Source organism: Ictalurus punctatus, chromosome 6 (genome assembly GCF_001660625.3).
Source record: "Ictalurus punctatus breed USDA103 chromosome 6, Coco_2.0, whole genome shotgun sequence".
NCBI classification, from domain to species: Eukaryota; Metazoa; Chordata; class Actinopteri; order Siluriformes; family Ictaluridae; genus Ictalurus; species Ictalurus punctatus.
Window position 1 is genome coordinate 1,548,365 of NC_030421.2, and position 22,326 is coordinate 1,570,690.

Below are 22,326 nucleotides of genomic sequence, written 5' to 3' on the forward strand. Positions count from 1 at the left end.
TGAATGAAGAAGCATGTGTTAGCCATTAAATGATTTCATGAAAGAAAAAGAAAAAAAAAAAGGGAAAGAGAAAAGAACGACCTTTTCCTCAAGTACATCAAAAGATACGGAATAAAAGTTTTTATTTCTCTTGACCTGCTTTAATAGCTGAAATCAAAGTAGAGATGCGAGGGACGATAAAGAGGAGAAGGGTGTAATTAGAAAGCACCGCATTCGTGCTTTGCTTTAAGCCAGACGTCCTGTTCGGTGTGTATAATGCAGGCAATTATTCGTTCAGGTTGTGTTTGGATGGATGGTATCATGCTTGAAAATGTTGTTTTCTGTTGTGTTTATTTTTTTTTTGGCATGTATTAAATTAGACATGTACAAGCAATAAGGAAAATCTAATAGAAGCAGATATAATTCGGTGTAGTATGACAATGGAAACTGATTGTTTTTTCTGATACGCATTGGTCGTCTCCTTGGATTTCAGCTTCATTTCCTTTATTATGGAACATTTTGAAAAGGAAAAAAAAAAAGAAAAGAAAACGTTGTGCTGATTTCACTTAGCATATCTTAATTATATTATATAGCGTCTATCCCGTAATACCTTTTGTTCTCTGCTAGTGGTTCTCATAACACTACAGACCCCCAAGTCCTCACACGACTAAACGTGAACATTTAAAAAGCCATACACGTCAAATCTGACATACAGTAGATTGTCATACAGGTCTGATGTACGGAGAGGATTGATATCTGGGGTTGATATTCAGTGTGATGTAAAAGCAGTTTAGATGCTGCAGGAATAAAAACCCAAATCTTCGCATCGCTGCAGCTAGGTTTTGACCAAATGTCCCGAAGATACGTGAAGATCCGTAAGGAAGGCATGAGATGTAAAGGAATTGCTCATTCTGTAAGAATCTCCACAGCTAATTTTCTGTTTTTAAGAAACTTAGGTCACCTTCAGCAGAAACCACAGTTGAGGAGACTGTACACCCAGCACACCCTTGTCTCGAGTCTTCTCATCAGCTATGCCTGCATTCAAAGCATGTTTTCTTTTGCCTTTTTAGTGTCCTTGCCAATCTGGCTTCAAAAAAGCAGCGGATGGAGGTTTGTGCTGACTCTGCTGACTTTCCGTAAGACAAAAGGCTGGATCATTAGCCATAAGGAGCCGAAATGTGACTTGGCAAGCAGTCAGGGTTTATGATCAAACAACTTGTCAGTGTGTCCCGTCCAAATGAAAGGATGCAACAAAAAAAATAAATAAATAATAATAATTCAATAGAGGATCAATCAAATTTGCGAGCGATGTAACAAATAGTGCTGATGATGCAGGATGTGAAATCCCCCCCCCCCCCTTCTCCTCCTCTCCCCCCCCTCCCAGGACCCTGCGGTTCATTTGGGTATTTGCTCTCCTTCTCGCACGTTCTGGTACGTGACACCACTGACTGCTAAATTACATTTCCTAAAAGAAAAAAAAAAAAAAGGTGGCTGTTTCAGGCATGTTGAAAAGAAAGAGGTTCTTTTTAATCTTTGAAATGCCTCAAAAGTGACAGAATGCTTTCTCCTGCCAAGATGTAAGGCTTAGACAGGGAGATAAATATGCTGTGGTCAGCTAAGTGTATCTAGTGAGCGGAGAGGCAAATTTAATAATGTATTATCATTCACTGGCGAAGGTGAAATCTCCTTGTCCATCACAGCGTCCCGGCTTCTTCATCTTAGCCTTCATTTCAGTAGAGAACAAAATGTGTTGCAGAGACACGGGCACTCACGAGGAAGTACCTTGGTCATTTTATTTAGTTTTTCTTCCCTGCCCATGTGTTTATTTGTTTATTAATTTATTCATTTATTTCTGTAATGCTAAAAAGTCAGGCATTGCGTTGCACTTTTTGTTGTTTGTTTGTTTGTTTGTTGCTGATTTTGTTTGTGTACGTATGACCGCATCCTCCTTGTGAATTCTAGGTGCATATCTGCGCATCTGGCGGTACGCGAATGCACACCGCTGTGAACAAATTCCCCCGCTTGCCCTTGGACAGATGAAACGTAACAATTAGCAAAAAAAAAAAAAAAAAACCCTTTTCTTTCCGTCGCTAATTTGCGATTCGGAATGCAAACACGGCCGAGCAACTGTCGCAAGAAGGGGAGCGTGACCCTGACGCTGTTCCTGTTTTGTTTTTGCTCGTATTTATTTATTTCTTTGCTTATTTCCTAAGCAAGTGAGGTCCACACGGTGCATCCATGATTGTCCAGCTCCATGTTTCTATTTTGTAAACAACCGTTACGAGACGTCACCAGGACAACATTTTACCCAGATAAACAACTGTAAATATTCGCCGCACACACTCGGAGAGCCGTGTTTCTTCTTTGTACTGCTATCTGGAGCCCTATTAAAGTGCAGCCCTGCCAGGCACTCAGTCTAATAGAGCTCTCTTATCATGGTGCTGAGTTGGAGTTGACTCGCGGACATGGTGAGTCAAGCCTTTAAATTCCGACCCTACTGTAATTATACTCTGATACTTAAGGCTTTTATATCCTTTCACTGCGAAGTAAATCAGTCCTAATAAAACAGAATGTGGGGTGTAGGCAAACTGCTGGAAGACTAATTCTCCGCTCTCTTATGGCTTTAGTATGTTTTAAAGCCTGCCTAAGTATTCCAGTCACCTTGACTTTGCAGCAGCTGAAACCCCGGAGAAGCTGTTGCTTATCCACCCAACCCCAGCCTGTCAATTAGGTGTTTAAAAATTAATCTCTTTAACTGGAAACACCATGCCAGCTTTCTTCCATCTGTAAATGGAGTGTTATTAATTCAAGCAGCACAAAGCCAGCGCTATGAATAATATTATCAAAACAGATTTCCGCACGTTTATCACGCCGGGCCGCTTTTTAAAACCCCTAAGTATTTTTATAACTGTGAACCAGGCGCAAATGGATTTGCATCCATTTTCGCACACTCATGCTAGAAAGAGCGAGAGCGAGAGCGGGTCGGACTCGGGCTTCCTAAGCCCTGCTTTTTATGGAAGTTTACATTTCCATTGACTCTTTTTTCTTTTCTTTTCGACTTTCATCTTCCCTTTTACGAGCCACTCAGTATGTCGAGCCAGGATTAGCAGCGGACTCGGCTACAGAGCGAAGACGACGACGTCCTCGTTCCGCAGTGCAACGCGACGGTGTTAGCACGCGTGTTCGTCTTCAGCCGGCACGCTCCTCCGCGATCCTGCCGCCGTCTCCGTGCTGATGTTCGGCGGAACAACGTGTGTGTCGAATGTTTTGACTCTTCTTCGAGTTCATATCCGTATGGGTTGAGCGTAACGTACAGGAGCCGTGGATGTCGGGAAACCTAGCCGCTGTTCAAAACTGTACTCATTAAAACGTACAGTACAATTAACAATGATCAAAGTTCTTCTCTGGGGACTAGTCCTGGAAATCCGGGTTTATGGTGTAAAAAGAGCACAACGCCGCCTTGTCTCTAGATTGTCTGCCTTTCTCTTAGTTTGCTTACGAAATGTCTCCATCTATATTATAGATAATGATGTAAACTTTTGAAGAGTGAGGTTTAAAAAGCACAAGTCTGGCAACACAACTCTCTCTCTCTCTCTCTCTGTCTCTCTCTCTTTCTCTCTCTCTCTCTGTCTCTCTCTCACTCTCTCTCACACTCTCTTTCTCTCTCTCTCTTTCTCTCTCTCTCTCTGTCTCTCTCTCTGTCTCTCTCTCTCTTTCTCTCTGTTTCTCTCTCTCTCTGTCTGTCTCTCTCTCACACTCTCTGTCTCTGTCACTCTCTCTGTCTCTCTCTCTCTCACACACTCTCTGTCTCTCTCTCTGTCTCTCTCTCTCTCTGTCTCTCTCTCTCTCTTTCTCACTCTCTCTGTCTCTCTCTCTCTCACACACTCTCTGTCTCTCTCTCTGTCTCTCTCTCTCTCTGTCTCTCTCTCTCTCTTTCTCACTCTCTCTCACACTCTTTCTCTCTCTCTCTGTCTCTCTCTCTTTCTCTCTCTCTCTCTGTCTCTCTCTCTCTCTTTCTCACTCTCTCTCACACTTTCTTTCTCTCTCTGTCTCTCTCTTTCTCTCTGTTTCTCTCTCTCTGTCTGTCTCTCTCTCACACTCTCTGTCTCTGTCACTCTCTCTGTCTCTCTCTCTCTCTGTCTCTCTCTCTAGCATGAATATGTGCAAATGGATGGATTCGAACCCATTTGAAGCTGGTTCACAGTAATAAAAAGACTTTTTTTAACATGGGAAACACTGTGTACTGAAACGACAACCCAGCTGACAAAAAAAAGGTCCCCTGGACGCCCCCTAAATGGCCTCCACGCACGTCCGCCGAACGTCCATTCGGGACGCTTAGGGGACCTCCGGCGAAATGAACACATTCAGTAGTGTCACGATTCGATATCCTCTGACGTCCTCGGAACGTCCGCTAGCAGACGCTATAAACCGGACCACGCGGACCGAAGTGGACGTCCGCACCTTCCCGCGGGACGTCCCCTGTTTGCTGGGAAGGCTGCGCTAGGACTAATTTAGCCAATGAGCACAAACACAAGAAATGAGTTCAGAGTTTTAAAACCTGTTTGAAATGACAGGGTCAGCGACGGTTTAGCAGCCGGGTGGGTTGAGAGCCCCCGGTGAGCTTGATGTGTAACCCATCACTGCTTAACTAGAAGACTGGATTCTGACTTGAGACACTTTGAGCAACAATCGGCACACAGAGGAATAAATGTAAATGATTGACAGCAGGAGGCGGGACGAGCTGCACCAGGTGAAAGCAGCATATAGAGGTTATCCCATTATTATGCGTTGTGCTCTTTTCATACCACAGAGATGAAAGGTGCAAATGAATCATTTGTACTATGTTTGTTTATTTATTTATTTATTTATTTTTATAATACACTTCTAGATAGTATCTATGTGTAGTTCTCCTTGTGTCCATGTGGGTTTCCTCCTGCTTCTCTGGTTTCCTCCCATCTCCCATAAACACGCCTCTAGGTGAACTGGAAATACTAAATTGCCCCCTTTTTGTCGCACTGCTTTGTTTTTTCTGTGTTGTTGTTTTTTTCCCCCTTTTCTTTCAAAAACTGACCTCAAAGCCTGCAGCTTGAATCACTTCTCCTTCTTCTTGCCCCCCCCCCCCTTTTACACTCTTTCCGTACTTTCCCTTTAGTCCGCCATCCATCCCATTTACAGACTTAATCGCCGCAGTTCCCAAATTTGTAAATAAGAACAGCTATTGAAAATGAACAGACAAACAATAAAACCCTTGAATGCATTTGCTTTTCAAACATTAGGGCCAATTAATTTGCAAGCATTCGAGAGCACTAGTTATCCAGCCTGCTTTACCTTTTTAATTAGGTTACACAACCCTCTCGCTAACATCAATTGGGTGCCTGTTTAGAAAGAAAGAAGAAGAAGAAGAAAAATAAATAAATAAATAAATTTAAAAAAAGGTACACCGTGTAGCGAGTGGGCCTTTCGTAGAAGACCGCGGTTCAAGGTGCACTCTCGTCGAAAAACAAAAGCAGGACAGGGGGGTGGTTTATGCCTGCATTACAGGCGGTCAAGCCTTTAATCCTCAGTGGTCTGGTAACGACATATCGTCTGCATTTATTACGTGGAGGAGCACGGTCTAAAGGAGGAAGGGGAAGAAAGAAAAAAAAAAGCGCTGACTTTGAACAAATGAACAAGCTGACCTTTATGCCATAAATATGACAGGGGCAGTATAAAAGGAGGAGACGTCTTCTTCAGCGTCGATGTGCGTCAGAGACTCTTGATATGAACGTTCTGGGGTTTTTTTTTTTTTTCTCCCCAAGGTGATTCTGTCCCATCTTTCAGAACGTCGTGTGTGTGTGTGTGTGTAGTGTAGTGTAGTGTACCTCGTATTACTACCAACTCGATATAATAACATTTACAGGTTTTTCTTTTTGATCGCATGTATAACTTTCACCCTAATGTCTGCAATTTTTTTTCTCTCTTTCCCCCGTCCCTGATACATAAGGATTTATGAATGTTTCCTGCCTGTCCACCTGTGTCACTATCTTCAGTGTGGCCTTGAGAATACGTTTCAATTTATTAAGGCAAAGCAAAGTACTCATTATTTCAAAGAGAGGGGAGCAGAGTGACACGCAGAATTGGTTATTAATGGCATGGCTCGGCCACGGGGCAGCTGAAATTTAATGATAGCCTACATGAAAATATGAGGGTGTCACTTTCTGAAAAGTCACGCGAAATGTCAGCGTTTTAAGGTCCCGCCGCTAATTTTATGGCCGTGCACAGTAATGTCTGCGAGCGCATTTAGGAAACACGTTCCGGTGGCTGTGCTGATTATCCCCTTCACCTTCTCCCCGCTCCCAAATGGGTTTGTGCAGCAAACGATTTAATCTGTAAGTATAGAGAACATTAACAAAAAAAAAAAAAAGAAGAGAGAAAGAGAGAGAGAGAGGGACACAGAGAGAGAGAGAGACAGAGAGCACGAGAGAGAGAGAGAGAGAGAGAGAGAGAGAGAGAGAGGGGGGGGAAACAGGTTGTGCATTATTATCAGACATAAGGCCCACTAAGCAAAACGTTACCTGTTAATCCAGGCCTGACTGACTCCAGCTCCTGACGTTGACTCTCAGCAGGAATTTGGTAACGGCTAATTTTCGTCTCGGAATTAAAGAGCGGAAAAGGGCGAGACATGGAGGGTACAGACGCAGGTATCTGCCGCCCGAGCCTCCTGGTTTAATATCCTGCCATGCCACAATGCTCATCCTGCTCATGTGCACAACACATGCACCTAAAAGTCTGTGTGAGGGAATTTCCCCAGTGTACTCGCTCGCTCCACACGTCTCCTCCCTCGCGTTACCTTTACACCCGTAGAGGACATTCTTTATTTTTGCCTTCCTTTAAAAAAGGTCTGCCTTGTTTGTTTCTTTTTTTTTATACCATTTAAGCGTGGATTTGCTTTAGCATAACTGTAAAAAGAAAAAATGCCAGAGTGCCAGCGGTATAAATGACTGTAGAATGGTTAGGCTGTAACACAGGTGAATAAAATAGCACTTTGCTATAAAAGCAGTGAATGCAGCCGAGGCGCGAGGGGAGAGACGGGTGTGGAGATTAGTTCTTGTGTAGTGCAGGGTTGTCTCTATTTATGAGACTGAAAGGTCATAACCACTCCCCCGGAAAGCGGCAACTTCTTCAGCCCCATTGGCAGGTCAAATAAAATGTAATTGTCTGCTGAAAGCAGCAGCCGCCTTTGCCGAGAGCGAACTGACATCCTCCAGATTTTAGCATTCTGTTCTCCTGCTGGGAGGAACATGGGTTTGCAAGGACACAGGCTTCACCTGTCAATATATCAAAGTGACTGGCCAGGCCAACCAAATGCTCCCATGCTCTCTCTCTCTCCCTCTCTCTCTCTCTCTCTCTCTCTCTCTCTCTATTGTTCTCTTAGTATCTATCGCTTTCTCTCCATACCTTTGTTGTTCTCTCTTCCAGCTCACTTACTTTTCTCTCTCCCTCCCTCTGTGCTCTCTCTCTCTCTCTCTCACTCTCTCTCTCTCTCTCTCTCTCTCTCTCTCTCTCTCTCTCTCTCTCTCTCTCCCTCTCTCTCTCCCTCCTCCGGCTCAGTGCCGAAGTAGTGCTGTTTGAAAGGCCCACTGGGACCTCAATTCAAACAGTGCAACTCCAAACATATGGCGGATTTTCAGCTTCCAAGGTCAATTAAAAACTATTTATTGTGAGAATGTTGCTAAATTTCCCCAGGTTTCCTCGCAATTTATCACGGAGTGCCTTGTCTATCATATTAAAAATCAGTTGAGTGGCTTCTGCTCTCCTTCTTATGACTTTCCATCAGAGATATCAAAGGGTGTCAAGAGGGGTCTGAGATGTATCCTATCTTCCCTTATCGTACGCATCTCGCTCCCTCTCGTACTCGGTTCCCTTCGCCACGGGCCGCGTCCGAGTGCTGTTCACAATACAAATCTAATAACATGTAAATTGGAGATAAGCCTAGATCCCTGCGAGTGATATTTTTACATTCATAGTTTGTCAAGTCAATTCCTAAGCCCCTGTTTTAGCAGCACAACACATAACGACTGAGAAAATTAACTGGAAAGGTGATTTATCACTGCAAGCATACTGTCAAGGACTCCTGCGGCTGCCACGGGAGGGAGGGGAGCGCGCGCGCGTACGTCTGGATGCGAACGCTTCGAGAGAGTGTCATTTTAAATTATGGTGTTTTATTCCGAATGCATCGTATTTACAGCGTCCCATTTTTATTTGTGGCTCCCATTATCCTGCAAAACAGTTGTGCATGAAATGTTATTTGTGACACGGCTGACCCGAAAGGATCTCATAAGGTTTCTTTTTTTTTTTCTTCTTCTTCTTTCTTCCCCCCTCATCGGGTAGAGTTGAGCTCAGACCTGTCACAGCTGCTGCTGGCAGCCCTGGTGGAGAAATATCACCTGGAAAACGCAGCTCTCTCCTCCAATCTCTCCAGCCCGTTGGCGTCTGCCACTGTAATTAAGTCCAAGTCAATGATTCTGGACCAACAGTGAGAAATAAACAGCCGAACGCAGGCCAAAACTGAAGTGCACGGAACGAGGAGGGAATTAAGAGAACACAATACAAGTCGAGAACGGCTAATGCGGACGTAGGTCGGTGGGAGGGGAGTGAAGGAGGAGAGCATTTGCTTAGTATATTAGCGGTAATTTGCAGCTTGAGTTATTCGGTTGCATCTGGGTTTATGTTATTTCGAGAGCCGAATTGGTAATTCGAGAGGAAACGCGGCGTTCGGCTTTGTAATGCGCGACAGATTGTTTCCCTGTAACAAAGCGCACTGAAGCACCCTGTGATCCAGCATTGTGTATGCGGCGAGCCCCTTGCTGTGTCCCAAGCAGAAGTTGGTTAAAGCAATGATGTATGATTAATGCCAACGTGAAATATGGGACAACAGTGGCTGCGAACCAACTGCAGTGCCTCCACCATCCAAATCTCGCCGTATTGTTTCGCTCCTTGGCGTTCGCCGTATCGATGTATTGGAATACACCAGGGCTGTAAATATACCCTGAAACCATTTCATGATCTAATAATCACATGGGTTTTATGTCCTCTAATATACTCACTCCTTTATCTGCACACGGAAACCAAGCCACTGAGTGGCAGTAATAACCTCTCCAGAAGTGGACTTTTGTTTTTTTTTTGTTTTTTTTTTATTTATGAAATTAGATTAGCAGCAAATGTTTATCCATTAGGCAGCCATCCATTGTCGGTAATGAACCGGAGGGGAAGTGCTGTTGAAATTTAGGGAAAGGCTGCTGGGAGCTCCTCTGTGGAGGCGCAGCACTCCTTTTAGCCTCCCCCTCTTCCAAGAATTGTAAATTATCTAGCCTTGATACTGGCGGCTGAGATTTGACTGTTGGTTCGCTTGATGTTTCCAGGGCATTTGCAGATGCTTGAAATAATCTCTAATGTTTTTGCTCAATCTGCTCTGGAGATGGATGAAATAAATACTTTAAACTAATTAATGTAAGACCAGCTGTTACCAAGCCTTGGCTGGCATTAGTGAATATTGATGGGAGCAGTGGGTCTCCTCCAGTCGTGCCATGTTTGCGCATGATTTAGAGGGCCATACAAACACGTATTAATTCTGTATGAGAGGCCCGCTGCGGGTTTGAGTGCCAGATCCGATACAAAGATATCCCCCCCCCCCCCCTTTTTCTTTTCTGCTGCTGTTGTTCGTAATTAATAAATAAATGTGATTAGCAAAATCGATTTATGACAACATGACAATACGATCGGAAGCAGTTATTTTTTTTCTCCTTCTGCAGCTGCTGAAGCTTGTGTGGAGAAACTGAGTGGCTGCTCACCATGACAATGTGGAGATAGTGTCATCACTGGACTGTGTGGAGGAAAATGATTCTGTGGTTATGGTGAAGTGAGGTTGTGTGTGTGTGTGTGTGTGTGTGTGAGAGAGAGAGAGAGAGAGAGAGAGAAAAGAGATAGATGTAGAGTTATGATGGCATGTGCAGCAGATGGCAGAGGTCTGCCCTTACGAACATGATGAATGGCGGATGATGTCATCAGGTCTCTGACATGCTGCAATTGCTCCTCGGAGGAAGCAAAGCCTCGCTCTGTGCTCTGGATCTGATCTCCGCTTTACATTTCAGACACAAAGGACATCTGCTCAGGGTCCACCCTCAGATTTATGCTCTTTAAGACGCTACCTCCACCCACAGTGCAGCCTAAAGAGGGCTGATGGATCTTTTCTGCTATAAGAAAAAATGTGTTCGGTATATCTCGTGAAGTGGCTGTCTCTCATTGGGATTAGGATTATATATATATATATATATATATATATATATATATATATATATATATATATATATATATATATCACTTGGAGCTAAAAATGTTCAAAAAATTTTTTTAAATCATTTTCAAAACATTCCTTGTTAATAAAAGGTGCCCTTGCTGTATCTGATTAAAAAAATAATACAGTAATAGGACACTATTATTACAATCAACTTTTACTGTACATGTCCCGTGTTCATTTCTTAATTCTACTCTATATGCGGCTGAACCCATTTCATGCGATTTGTTACAATACGTACGGACCCAAAATAGTTTAGAGACGAGCATTACATGAACTAAATCTCTAAAGAGTTTGTCATGATCCAGTAATTGATTCTATTTCTGAAATTGCGTGTGATGACCATTTTAGTTTGTACTTGTTTTAATAGGTCTATAGCTCATGCTCAGTCCCAGTGGATTCTCCGTGTCCTTTTTTAAGTGCTAATCTGTGTTTAGGTCTGTCAGGCTCTTTCCCGTTGGGGATTAGTGGCCACCTTTTTTACTCAGCACTTCTCAGCCCTTAGTGTTCATGCCACCCGTTGGGAGACCTAAAGAATGACTACTGCAATGTTTTCCTCCTGTGTTAAAACCTATTTTGAGTCACCCTTGATTTTAGTCTGATAACTTCTGCCTCTGTCCTATTGATTTTTATCTTCTGCCCTTTTTTTTTTTTTTTCTTCCAAGGATTAAAATCCATTTGTCCAGACTCGCAGCGCTCCTTGTGCCAGAGGAACTGCTGTAGTGTTGAAAGGCATTAAATGAAGGTTCACCTCCTTGTGCCATATGGTAGTTGTTGGAGAGCCAAGGCTTTTAGTAATCAAGGCCAGCCATATGCATCTGATTGAGTGCGGCCTCTTCGTATCAGAGAGTTCGAGTGCCATATGGACCGGGCTTCCCGGATTTCCTATCATATTTATGCCCTTGACGATATAGCAAATGACCACCGGTGTTACAATACTAGAGTAGAACCACTCATGGTGCACAGGAATCTCATTACATTCATGTGATTGGAAGCTCTTGAGCATCGCTAACAGCCACACATGCAGTAGCATCAATAACAGCATCGCTTCAAATGACAGTACCGGAATGGGTTATCAATCATTTCCAGCTGATCGGGCTTGCTTGTATAGATGTTAATGTGATTTTTTTTCTCCACAAACAAAATCTAAGTATAAACACCAATTGTGAGGGTGGGGGGGATGATTTATTCCATGCTACATGCTTGCAATTGATGTCTAATGTCTTTGTTGAAGCCAGTTGTGCTGAGTGTGTGTTTCTCTGGCTTTGCCACCAGAAGAAGCCCCCATGTGCACTCCAACAGCGAGGGACAGCTATGAGAGGTTGTCGTTGGCAGGTCAGGCTTTACCGCCAGGGTTCCCATCTCCTTTCCTGTTTCCTGACGGGCTGTCATCAATAGAGACCCTACTGACCAACATTCAGGTAAGCGTTCAGCAAACAATCCGACGGACAATTCGAGCTTTTCCGATATATATATATATATATATATATATATATATGTGTGTGTGTGTGTGTGTGTGTGTTCGCTCAGTGGATCGTAAAGATCTAACCTGTAAGAACGTCACGCCGAATTCTGTGCACAGTGCACGCCCGAGTAGTTGACTTCTAATCTAGTCCACGACCATCAAAACGTCATTTACCGTGAAAGGAATTATCGCACGACAGGAAACGCTGTCATACTGTAGGAAAATAATCCACAGCAAGCCGGTGTGATACGGCCTGGCCCGAATTGGCCCCAGAGTGAATTCTTTTCCTGTGATATCACATCCAGAGCAATTTCCCAGTGATTACAACCACTTATAGTTACATTTAATATTATGGAAAGCCAAGTAACTTCCTGTTATCACTTATTATAGCAGCTATAAACAGGCGCTCCTTCACCAGCTTCTCCATTTTTGTCCCGCTCTCGCTTAAAGTTAATAAGACAAAAAAATAATTAAACACAGCGTGTCGTGTTCCTGAAAAACCAGAAAGCACAAACCCCTTTCCTCACTAAATCTAGATAATAGTCCAAATGTGCAGTGATAGTTTTTCTGTCTCCTATCTTGCCAGTGTCCATTAGTCAGACACACTAATAGGCAGCCAGAGGTGTGTGTGTGTGTGTGTGTGTGTGTGTGTGTGTGTGTGGAGATATATATACGCAGTGCACTCCGAGACCATGACGCAAAATGGAAATGTGTTCACCTCGAAGTGATCGTGTTGCCGATCTGATCAGGAACATCTTTACCGAACACCGCTGCTCAGGTCGCACCAGATATAGTACCGACTCTACCGTACCCGTGATGGCGTCCTCCGTCGCTCTGTTTTTATCGTTTCCATACACAGACGGTGTTATGTCGCGCTGTAGAATTTCCTTCAACGTTGTTGTTTCCATGCAGACCGGAGTGAGTCAGAAAGATGAATGTTGTTGATTAGCATGGCCTGTGAGACTAATGATGTGAGCGCAGTATAGGGAGTGTCTTTGTGCTCGCTGCTCTTGTGATAGGGACATCAGAGCCGTGCTGCTCTTTCTGGCCTTACTGATAATTAGCCTGAATGCTCAGACTCCTCGCAGCCACACAAGTTTAGTTAGTCATCTTTAATCATAATTCTGGGGTAATGTTTTGATTGAGGACTCGCGTATATAAATCAACAAAAGCAATCCAGGCAGAAAATTGAGATAAAGGAAGTTACTCTAAATTGGGGTCAGAACAAGGAACAATTAGTATGATATAGCCCATTGCATCAGCCTTAATTGCATGTGTACGTGGGAAAATAATTGTTTGGAAATGGTCACAGCACCATCAGAACTGCAGATGCACAGCGAACTGTCGAACCCTTGCTGAGAAAGTGAAGTGGTCCCGATATTTAGGACATTTTTTAACAGAAATTTTCTAGCTACGGGTGGATGCCATGTATACCGTAATTTCACGTGGCGAAATGCTCCTCTATAGCCAACCTTTGGGCAAAACAGGTTACAAAAAGTCTTGTGTCTTTCTTTCATATTTCATATGCATTTCGACAACGGACTGTAGGTTACTGCACTCTTATACACTCACTGAGCACGTTATTAGGAACACTGTACTGATACTGGGTAGGCCCTCCGTCTTTGTTTCCCTCAAAACAGCCTCAATTCTTTGTGTTGTGAATCTCCTGTTCTACCGCATCCCAAAGGTGGAGTGATCTAGTGACTGGGAAGGCCGTCGAACACTGTCATGTTGGTGAGACCGGTTTGAGACGACTTTATCTTTGTGACATGGTGCATTATCATGCTGGAATTATCATAGCCATTAGAAGATGGTAAACTGTGGCACATGTTCAGGAACAATAGGCCGTGGCATTCAAGTCATGATTGACTGGTCCCAGAGTGTACCAAGAAAACATTCCCCACAACATCACACCACCTCCACCAGCCTTGACACGAGGCAGGTTGGGTACAGGGACGCATGCTGTTGGTGCCCATTTCTGACCCTACTATCTGTGTTCCTCAGCAGAAATCGAGGTCCATCAGACCAGGCTACGTTTTTTCCAGTCTTCACCTGTCCAGTTGCGGTGAGCCCGTGCTCACTGCAGCCTCCGCGTTCTGTTCCTGGCTGACAGAAGTGGAACCTAATGAGGTCTTTTGCTGTTGTAGTCCATCCGCCCTCAAGGTTTGACGTGTCGCGCATTCTGAGATGATTTTCTTCTCACCAGGATTGTACAGAATGGTTATCTGAGTTCCTGTAGCCTTCCTGTCAGCTCAAGCCAGTCTGGCCATTCTCCGTTCCACCTCTGTCATCAGCAAGGCATTTCCATGCACAGAACTTCCGCTCACCGACAATCACGTCACGGCCAAATCACCGATATCAGACGGATTTTTTTCTTTTTCTTCAGTTCTGATGCTCGATGTGAACATCCCCTGAAGCTGCTCTCCCGTATCTGCAGGATTTGATGCATTGTACTGTTTCCACACGATCAGTTGATTAGACAATTGCATGAATGAGTAGGTGTACAGGTGTTCCTAATAAAGTGCTCAGCGAGTGAATATCATCAGTTAGAACTGGATGATTGATGATACATTCCATGTGTATGTCTTGCCTAAACTCAGCCGATCGTGTTTATTGGCGTTCACACACACACAGGATTGCTGAATTGTAAAAGCATGTTCTTGGTGCTGTGGTAGGGCCTGCTGAAGGTGGCTATTGATAACGCTCGCGCTCAGGAGAAGCAAGTCCAACTGGAGAAAACCGAGCTGAAGATGGAGCTGTTTAGGGAGAGGGAACTTCGAGAGACTTTGGAGAAGCAGCTGGCCATGGAACAGAAGAACAGAGGTACACACATTCACACTCGCACAAACAAATGCATGCGTAAGAGGGGTGGAACACGAGGCATCAGCCGCACCAGTTTAGTGCTCCAAATATCCACATCTGTATTCAGATTTAAACTCGGAGTGGGTGTGGCCTAAACTAGAACTATGAGGCAAGTAGTGGCTTGGCGGTTAAGTTGCTGGGTTACCGATCAGAGGTCGGGGGTTCGAGCCCCAGCGTTGCCAAGCTGCCACTTGAGCAAAGCCCTTAACCGTCTCTGCTCCAGGGGGCGCTGTATCACGGCTGACCCTGCACTCTGACCCCGACTTCCTGACATGTTGGGGCATGCGAAGAAAAGAATTTCCCCGTGCTCTAATGTACATGTAACTAATAAAGAATCATTATCAGTATATGAATCTCGCTTGCATTGTTGTTGTTATTTTTCTCGGCACTTGCTTGTAATATGGTTTTAATTATTTTAATTTGTATATTACAATGTAAACAAAACTAATAGCCTAATTTAAACCACCCCATCCCTGACCAGGCAATTACTAAGGATGAATGAATGAACATAATCTCTGTTTGTCCCACAAGCTTCATATCTGACCGTCCAGCCGCACCTGCGTGAAAATATAAACCTTGAGTACATTTGTTTGTCCCGAAGCCCATCTCTCATCTCATCTAATAATAATGTATTAATATTCGGTTACGTATCTGATGCTAATACTCTTCTGTCCCATAATCGCTGGGCTTCGGCTTTAGAGATACAATGCGCTTTACCGTGACCGTTATTCATTACCGTTTTTGTACAGAAACACATATCAGGAGAGCATCTTAAAGTATATCTGAGCTCTCACATGTGCGTGTGAGCACATTTCATATTAATGTAATTATAAATAAATATGTGGAAAGTGGTTCGTGTGGTAAACGTTTCTAAATGTAGCACATCATTTCTCAAGGGGAAACGACGACATTGTTCATGGTTCAGCTAATAAATTACAGCCATCCTTGATAAAAAAAAAATTTAAAAAGAAGAAGAAGAAGAAAAAGAGGATGAAGAAGGCTCTCTACATTCTACATTGCCTCGAGATATGTCCTCTGCTTTACTCTCTATGTCTGTAGTAACACATCCAATTCTGAGTATACAGTATATTGTGATCTTCGTGTTCTTTTGTTCACAAAAATGCCACTGAGTGCAGCTTAATCCTCGTGTTCGGTACGCTCACTTACCGTAATGAATCACGTGGAATTTAATAAGGCAGTTTCTCATAAGTATCCTAGTAACTGTGCTGCAGCTGTCTGCTGTTTTATAATGTCAGAGACTGCTTTTCCTTCTTCTGAGAAAGTTTCTCTGAACCACATCTCATTGGCATTCTAACCTAGGTTAATCCAGGTTATCGCTGGCTCAATTATTTCGCTAATGACATAGTCCATTTTCACTCGACGAGAACACCCCCCCCCCCCCAACATTCCTATGAACAATACAGCCAGGAATACGTTCGGAATCCTGAGTTGTGCACCAGTCGTTCTAGCACTGTGGCTGATGAGTACTTTCAACCGGACTCTATATGTGTATGTGTGTGTGTGTGTGTGTGTGTGTGTTATCTTTAGCGATCATTCAGAAGCGCCTGAAGAAGGAGAAGAAGGCTAAGAGGAAACTGCAGGAGGCTCTGGAGTATGAGTGTAAGCGGCGGGAACAGGCAGAGCAGTCTCTCAAACAGAGCTCACCTACAGAGAGTCTCCGATCCCTGAATGGTGAGGCCTGACACCACTTGGATGGCCGATGGTTCATTCTGGCGTTCGAGCCAGCAAGAAAAATGCGTATTAGTGCAAGGCTCTGTCCATCCATTTTCTATACCGCTTATCCTACTGGGTATCCTACTGGAGCCCATCCCAGGGAGCATGATCAGGGCACATACACTACGGACACTTTAGACACGCCAGTCAGCCTACCGTGCATGTCTTTGGGCTGGGGGAGGAAACCGGAGTACCCGGAGGAAACCCCCGCAGCACGGGTATAAACTTGTTCTTTTTGGAGATCTGTTCAGAAACATTGAGGTATGAAGAGAGTTACGTTGTGCAATGAGACGTTTAAAAGCTACCCGGAATGATACGGAATGATACAGAAACGGTTAAACGTGCTGAAGAACCGTACAGTAGGAACGAAAGCTCTAACCCTTCTGTTTTTCCATTGTAATTGTTCCGGCTCATTCATGCAGATCTGCACGATGTTCCCAGATGCCCCTGTTATCCTGAAAGAAATATTCGTAGCGCAATATTTTATGTAACTTCATCAACCTGACCGAGCGACTTCAAAACAAACACGTTCCCGGCCGTATAATCGCTCGACGCGTTTGTCCCAAATCTGGTTTGTTCTGACGTGATTGAGTGCTTGCTGTCAGAATCCCATGCGAGGATTGATTTTGACTTGTACTTGAGACGTGCTCTTGAAAGCATTACGGCTGTGTCCTCGACTCCAATATAGCTCAGTAAAGAGGCCACGATTTATGCACCATAAAAGACTCCTGATGTGTCGCACAAGCATCACGTTTGAGGTCTTGGACCAAGATCGAGGCGCAGGTTCGGTTTAACATGTGCAAAAAACCTGCCGTCCTGGTTTGTATTCACAAAATCCTGCACCTAGTCAATGCTTTTAAGCTCTTATTGTGCCATATGCAACACTGCCTATATGCCCTCCATCCATCATGAGAAACGACGTTCAAAAAACTTTCCTAATTAAGTGCAGATGTCATGGATGTTTAATCGTCATTATCCTTTCATTTTGCCAGACTCGTTGACCCAGGAGATAGAGACTGACCGCAGCAGTGGCAGAACAGATGCTGAAAGGACAATACAAGGTACGTGTTTTTGAGGAGACTATAAATCTCTCTCTATGAGCCTTAGTTTCAGCCTGCTGTTCAAGCATGCAGCCTACCATCTGGGCCACAGCTCTCACAGTTCAAGAGGAAGGTCAAGATCACTGGGATCCGTCAAGAGAACACTTTGTTTTAAAAAAAAAAAAAAGAGGGAAAATCAGTTTCTGTAACAAATGCGTGTATGATATTTTTATAAAGCATTAAGGGGGAAAAAAACGTATGCTGGATTCAGTGGGCTGTTCAAAACTATTACCAGTGACACAGCCATTTTTGTGGAAGCACGAATGCGACTATTTACTTACGAACGCGTGGGACTGGGAATTGAGTGCACTGTAAAATAAACGTGACTCAAAGGTGTAAAAGGGAAATTAGTTTAAGGTCATACCAGCTGAGAAATGAACAGAATATTTTGGATGTAAAAATAAATAAATAAATAAATAAATAAATAAAACTAGACAGTAACACTTTTAGTGATGAGAAATAGATCATCTTTTTATTCGTCCATGTTTAATAACTTCATCCTGGCCAGAGTCTGGGTGCGTCCAGAGCCCTGGGAGGACTGCGCGGATGGTGGGAATACATGCTGAATGGGATGCTAACCAATCACAGGGCACCATGCAAATACACACTTATGCACACCTAGGGGCGATTTACAGTAACCGGTTCGCCTACTGGCATGTTTTTGTGAGGTGGGAATCATCTTTTTAGTTAATTATATTCATAGAATTCGTTTTCTTTTTTTTTCTTCTTCTTCTTCTTCTTCTTCTTCTTTTTCTTCCCCTTCTTATTATTATTATAATGCTTCTTCTTCCCCAATGGGAGTCTATGGCAGCCCTATGAACCATAAGTAGGAAAATTATCAAATTTGTCCCACTCATAGATATGACCATGAGTAGTATCTTGACCAATTAATGGGCTCTCTAAGACCAACTCTATAGCGCCACCACTAGTTCAAAAATTCACTTTTCAAATGGTTCTAATTGTCAAACACTTTATCCTAGAGACCATTCATTTAGCTGATCAGATTACTCTCCTCATGCTGATCACAAGCCATGTCTTACATGAAGACTCCATTTAATATGAGACATGTAGTCACCATTTTGAAAAGTTTTTTTTCGCTACTACTCGTTCCAGTTTTGTCCAGTTCTTACTAAAATTGGCTGAGATGACCAGGGGACAGAGCCACACAAAAATTACCAAACAGCATTTTGATATTCCTAGCTGTTCGAAAGTTACGATGTCAGAAATTTAATGATGTTGACGCAAAATTGGATCAGAGGCTGTATCTCGGACAGACTTTGATCGGTCGTAACGAAACTTGGTACAGTTCGTCGACAGCATGGTCCATGCCGAATTTGAGAACAGTGCCACCTACAGGTCATGAGATTTGAAAAATGATTATTTTTGCTTATAACTTTTGAATGCTTTGACAGAAAATTATGATCATGGTATTTACGGATTAATTGGGTCATGGCGAATCCATGGATACCAATTTTGCCAGGATCGGACCAACCGCCTGTCTGCCATTTTGAAATTTGCTATATATTGCTATATATATATCTTTTAAAATATTTGACACATCGACACAAAATTTCGTAGGGATCATTCATAGCATGTCCTCTAGGTACATGAGAAATTCTAACATAGCGCCACCTTGTGTTCCACAGATATAAGGTTTTTTTGAAAACACTGTCCAAAATTGATTATTTTTAGCTCCATTACATTTGTGGCGCACTGTGATAAATGACAAGCATTAATTCTAAAGGTCCTGGGGTCGATTCCCATGTGGTGCAAGTTCTTAAAAGTTTGTGCAATGTTTTGTCTTTCGGTTCCTTTCTTTTGTGGCTCAGCATTACAGTAACCTTTCCACCTCTTGGCATGCAAATAAATTCCTCTGTTCTGTTCATGTCCTGTTCAATCTTATTCTCAGCTGTGCTTCTGAATCTATCTTTTATTCATTCATGAACATTCTATTTCTCCACTTCGTGTTCTTCAGGCTCCGCGCTGTGCTTGCTGCGCCTTTGGTGCTTGGCCCCTTTGACCGCTGCTTGCAGCTTTAATTTATCAATTTGTTTTGTAAAGTTGTGTCATTTTGGCCAGATTTACAGAAGTATCAGCAAAGCTGATGTTCTTCGTACTCACATGTGTACGTTTGCAAATTGCCAAGTATGTTTATGGCACAATTGATATAGATTAACGACTCCCGAAAAACACCATAAAAAGCGAAGCTCAAAGAGAACCGAAAAGGTCAAAAATGATAACTAAACAGCGAACGCGCACCTGCTAAGCGCGGTACGCGCTAAATCTTACAGTAATGAAACTCATTCATTGCAGCGCATCGACTACCACACACACACACACACACACCGTCTCTTCTTCATTGTATAGGGTGCCTTTTCCTAATTAAACGGCTGATCTTATTTGCCTTAATTTATGGATTTGTTTTGGATTGTTCTTGTTCAAGTAATTAATATAAAATGACTGAACAAAATGCTGCTTAAAGTTGTGCACACGGCTGAACTAACGTAATCTCTGAGTCTCCTTAAACATGACCTGCGTTAACTCGGGCGCTCTCACAGGATGCGTAAGTGTTTCCGAACTAACCGAATGTTTCTAGAGAACATGTTTCTTGCGAAAAAAAATAAAAAAAATGCTTCTGCAAGAAAGTACACGAGTACATTGTTCATACCTAGCTTGATGAATGAGGCCCAGTAATAAAACGTGTACGAATCAGCTTGAATGATAAGCATGAGTACATGTGCAGGCTAGAAGAAAAACAGCCATTAAAGACAGCACACAATAACACTCGCTGAAATAATACCAGGTTTTAAAAAAAGAAGTAAATAAATGAATAAACAATGCATGCAAACAGGAAGTACCTGAATGTACTCGAGGTGACATTGAGAAACAGTGTGGGAAGTGTTTGGAGCACTTGCGGTATAATAATTAGCCCATATCAGCTAAATAGAAGAGAAAGACAACAGAAAAAATAAAAACATTATCAACTGAATGCTAGCGTCTGTTCTCTACACACACGCGGTTTAGTGTTTTAGCCCGATTTCATTTGAGACCTCAGACGTGTGCAAGGTGCCAAAACCTCTGCTCCTTGTGTCAGATGTCCATATTGCTTTTGATTCACACTGCAGTAATAAGGTATATCTTTAATCTTTAATCTTGCAGCGGAAGGTACGCCAGTAGAAATGTCTGGAACCTCGGGGGTTGGGCTCCTTCGGTTCCAAAGGTAGCCAGATAAGATTGTAAGTCCAGTGAGCGCTGTATGTCGCGTTTTTATGATCAGCAACTTCCAGCTCATCAGACACGTCTAAGTTGGAACTAAACTCGTTCTTCCACGAGCATCTTTAAGAGTCGGACGTCAATTCATTTCGCCGAACAGCGTGTCGGAGAAAATGGAGATTGATGCTTCGGTGTAGCTAACGATTACCAGATGACATTTCTTCTAAAGAGGCATGGCAGACTCTGTTAGGCTGCATTATAGGCACACTTTATGAGAAAGGATCAAAGTTGTCCTCTGGGGGAATACAGCTTTCCATTTAAATGGGATATTCATTTATCGTAATTGAGAATCGTAAACAATACGTACAAACACGGAACGTTTCACTAAAATGTCAATAGAAGGAACACGGGTAAATGACACGCATTCTTCATTTATTCGTTCGTTTAATTTAAGGTGAATTTTAAACCTTAAATAAAGCCGCCGTCAGACCAAGCATGACCTGAACATGAATGAACCTTCACCGAAGGGCTTCTGATAACAGCGGCTTTCACTCAGCGCCAACTTTATGTAGGTGAACTTTGACCTATAAATTCCCAACGATTCCTCTGTGAGCCGGTAGAAAACAAAAAGACGGATAAATGACGGCGGAGCAGTTAATTAGGAGTCACACCAGACTTTTGCCTTGCTTTTGATTCTTCACTGTCGTTTCACACACGTATAGGAACAAAAATAATAATGCCCCTCCCCCATTTTGTTATCACGCACGCCATAACTAATACGTAGTGTTGATGCGTGCGAAGCGAAATGTTTTACCACTGTATCCCAAACCGTGGAGTGTACTGTATGTTGAATTTCTGAATCAGTACCTAGATCAGATAATAATAAAAGAGTAAGGTAGGATAAAGATCGGGGTGTTTTTTTTTTTTTTGGTAAAAGTCTGTAGGGTTTTTTTTGTTTGCGTGTTTTTTTTCTATCTGCTTGCTAAGATTTTCTCGTTAGCATTGCCGGGAAGTCTGCCTTTCCGATCTGACAACAGTTTGTTTTGCCACACTACTATCACAGTAGGTGTGGAGGGACAAAAATAGTCTGATCATTTAAATCAGTTATACGCTAATTAAACACATTTGCATACATCTCATTTCAATTACCAAACTGCAAGGGGCTGTCAAATAATCCAGAAATACTCCGACGGTCTTTTTGTGAAGTTTTGTGTTGTACACACTGCACGGTACGGATGTGTACTTTACCTCAAGTCGTACATGCCTAAGCATTTAAACTCAAATAAGTGCACCCAGCAGCGCCATGAGAACACCACCCTTATCACTCTGCCTGGTCTCAATTTCCCTTTGAAAATAGTCCGTGGAAATTGCTATGAAATGTGGGAAATGGCATTTTAATACCCAGTCACGAGTAAAAGCCCCATAACCCAATTTGATTAGCCTACTTAAAAGATATTTTTGTGAAGGAAGGATTCAATGAAAGGAGTTCTTTTAACCCCACTAAATCAAAGCTCGGTGCACTGATAACTGGGGCCTGAATAAATGTGTTCTAGAACTTCAAGTTACGCACGTCATTATCATAAATACAGGCTTTATGTTTGTGATTTATCATATTTATGCATTAATTGTTATGTTTAGGA

General features: G+C 42.9%; 1 protein-coding gene across 3 annotated transcripts in view; it reads left to right on the forward strand.

Moving 5' to 3' along the window:
• dachd (dachshund d) overlaps positions 1 to 22,326 on the forward strand; it is a 119,886-nt gene that overhangs the window by 92,201 nt on the left and 5,359 nt on the right. For 2 of the 3 annotated variants that reach the window (XM_017470341.3, XM_017470343.2), the window contains 4 exons: positions 11,588 to 11,733; positions 14,453 to 14,600; positions 16,188 to 16,331; positions 17,366 to 17,434. In XM_017470341.3, coding sequence (XP_017325830.1) covers positions 11,588 to 11,733; positions 14,453 to 14,600; positions 16,188 to 16,331; positions 17,366 to 17,434 — 507 coding nt within the window. The remainder of the gene's footprint in view (positions 1 to 11,587; positions 11,734 to 14,452; positions 14,601 to 16,187; positions 16,332 to 17,365; positions 17,435 to 22,326) is intronic. The other variant, XM_017470342.3, reaches the window with a different exon arrangement.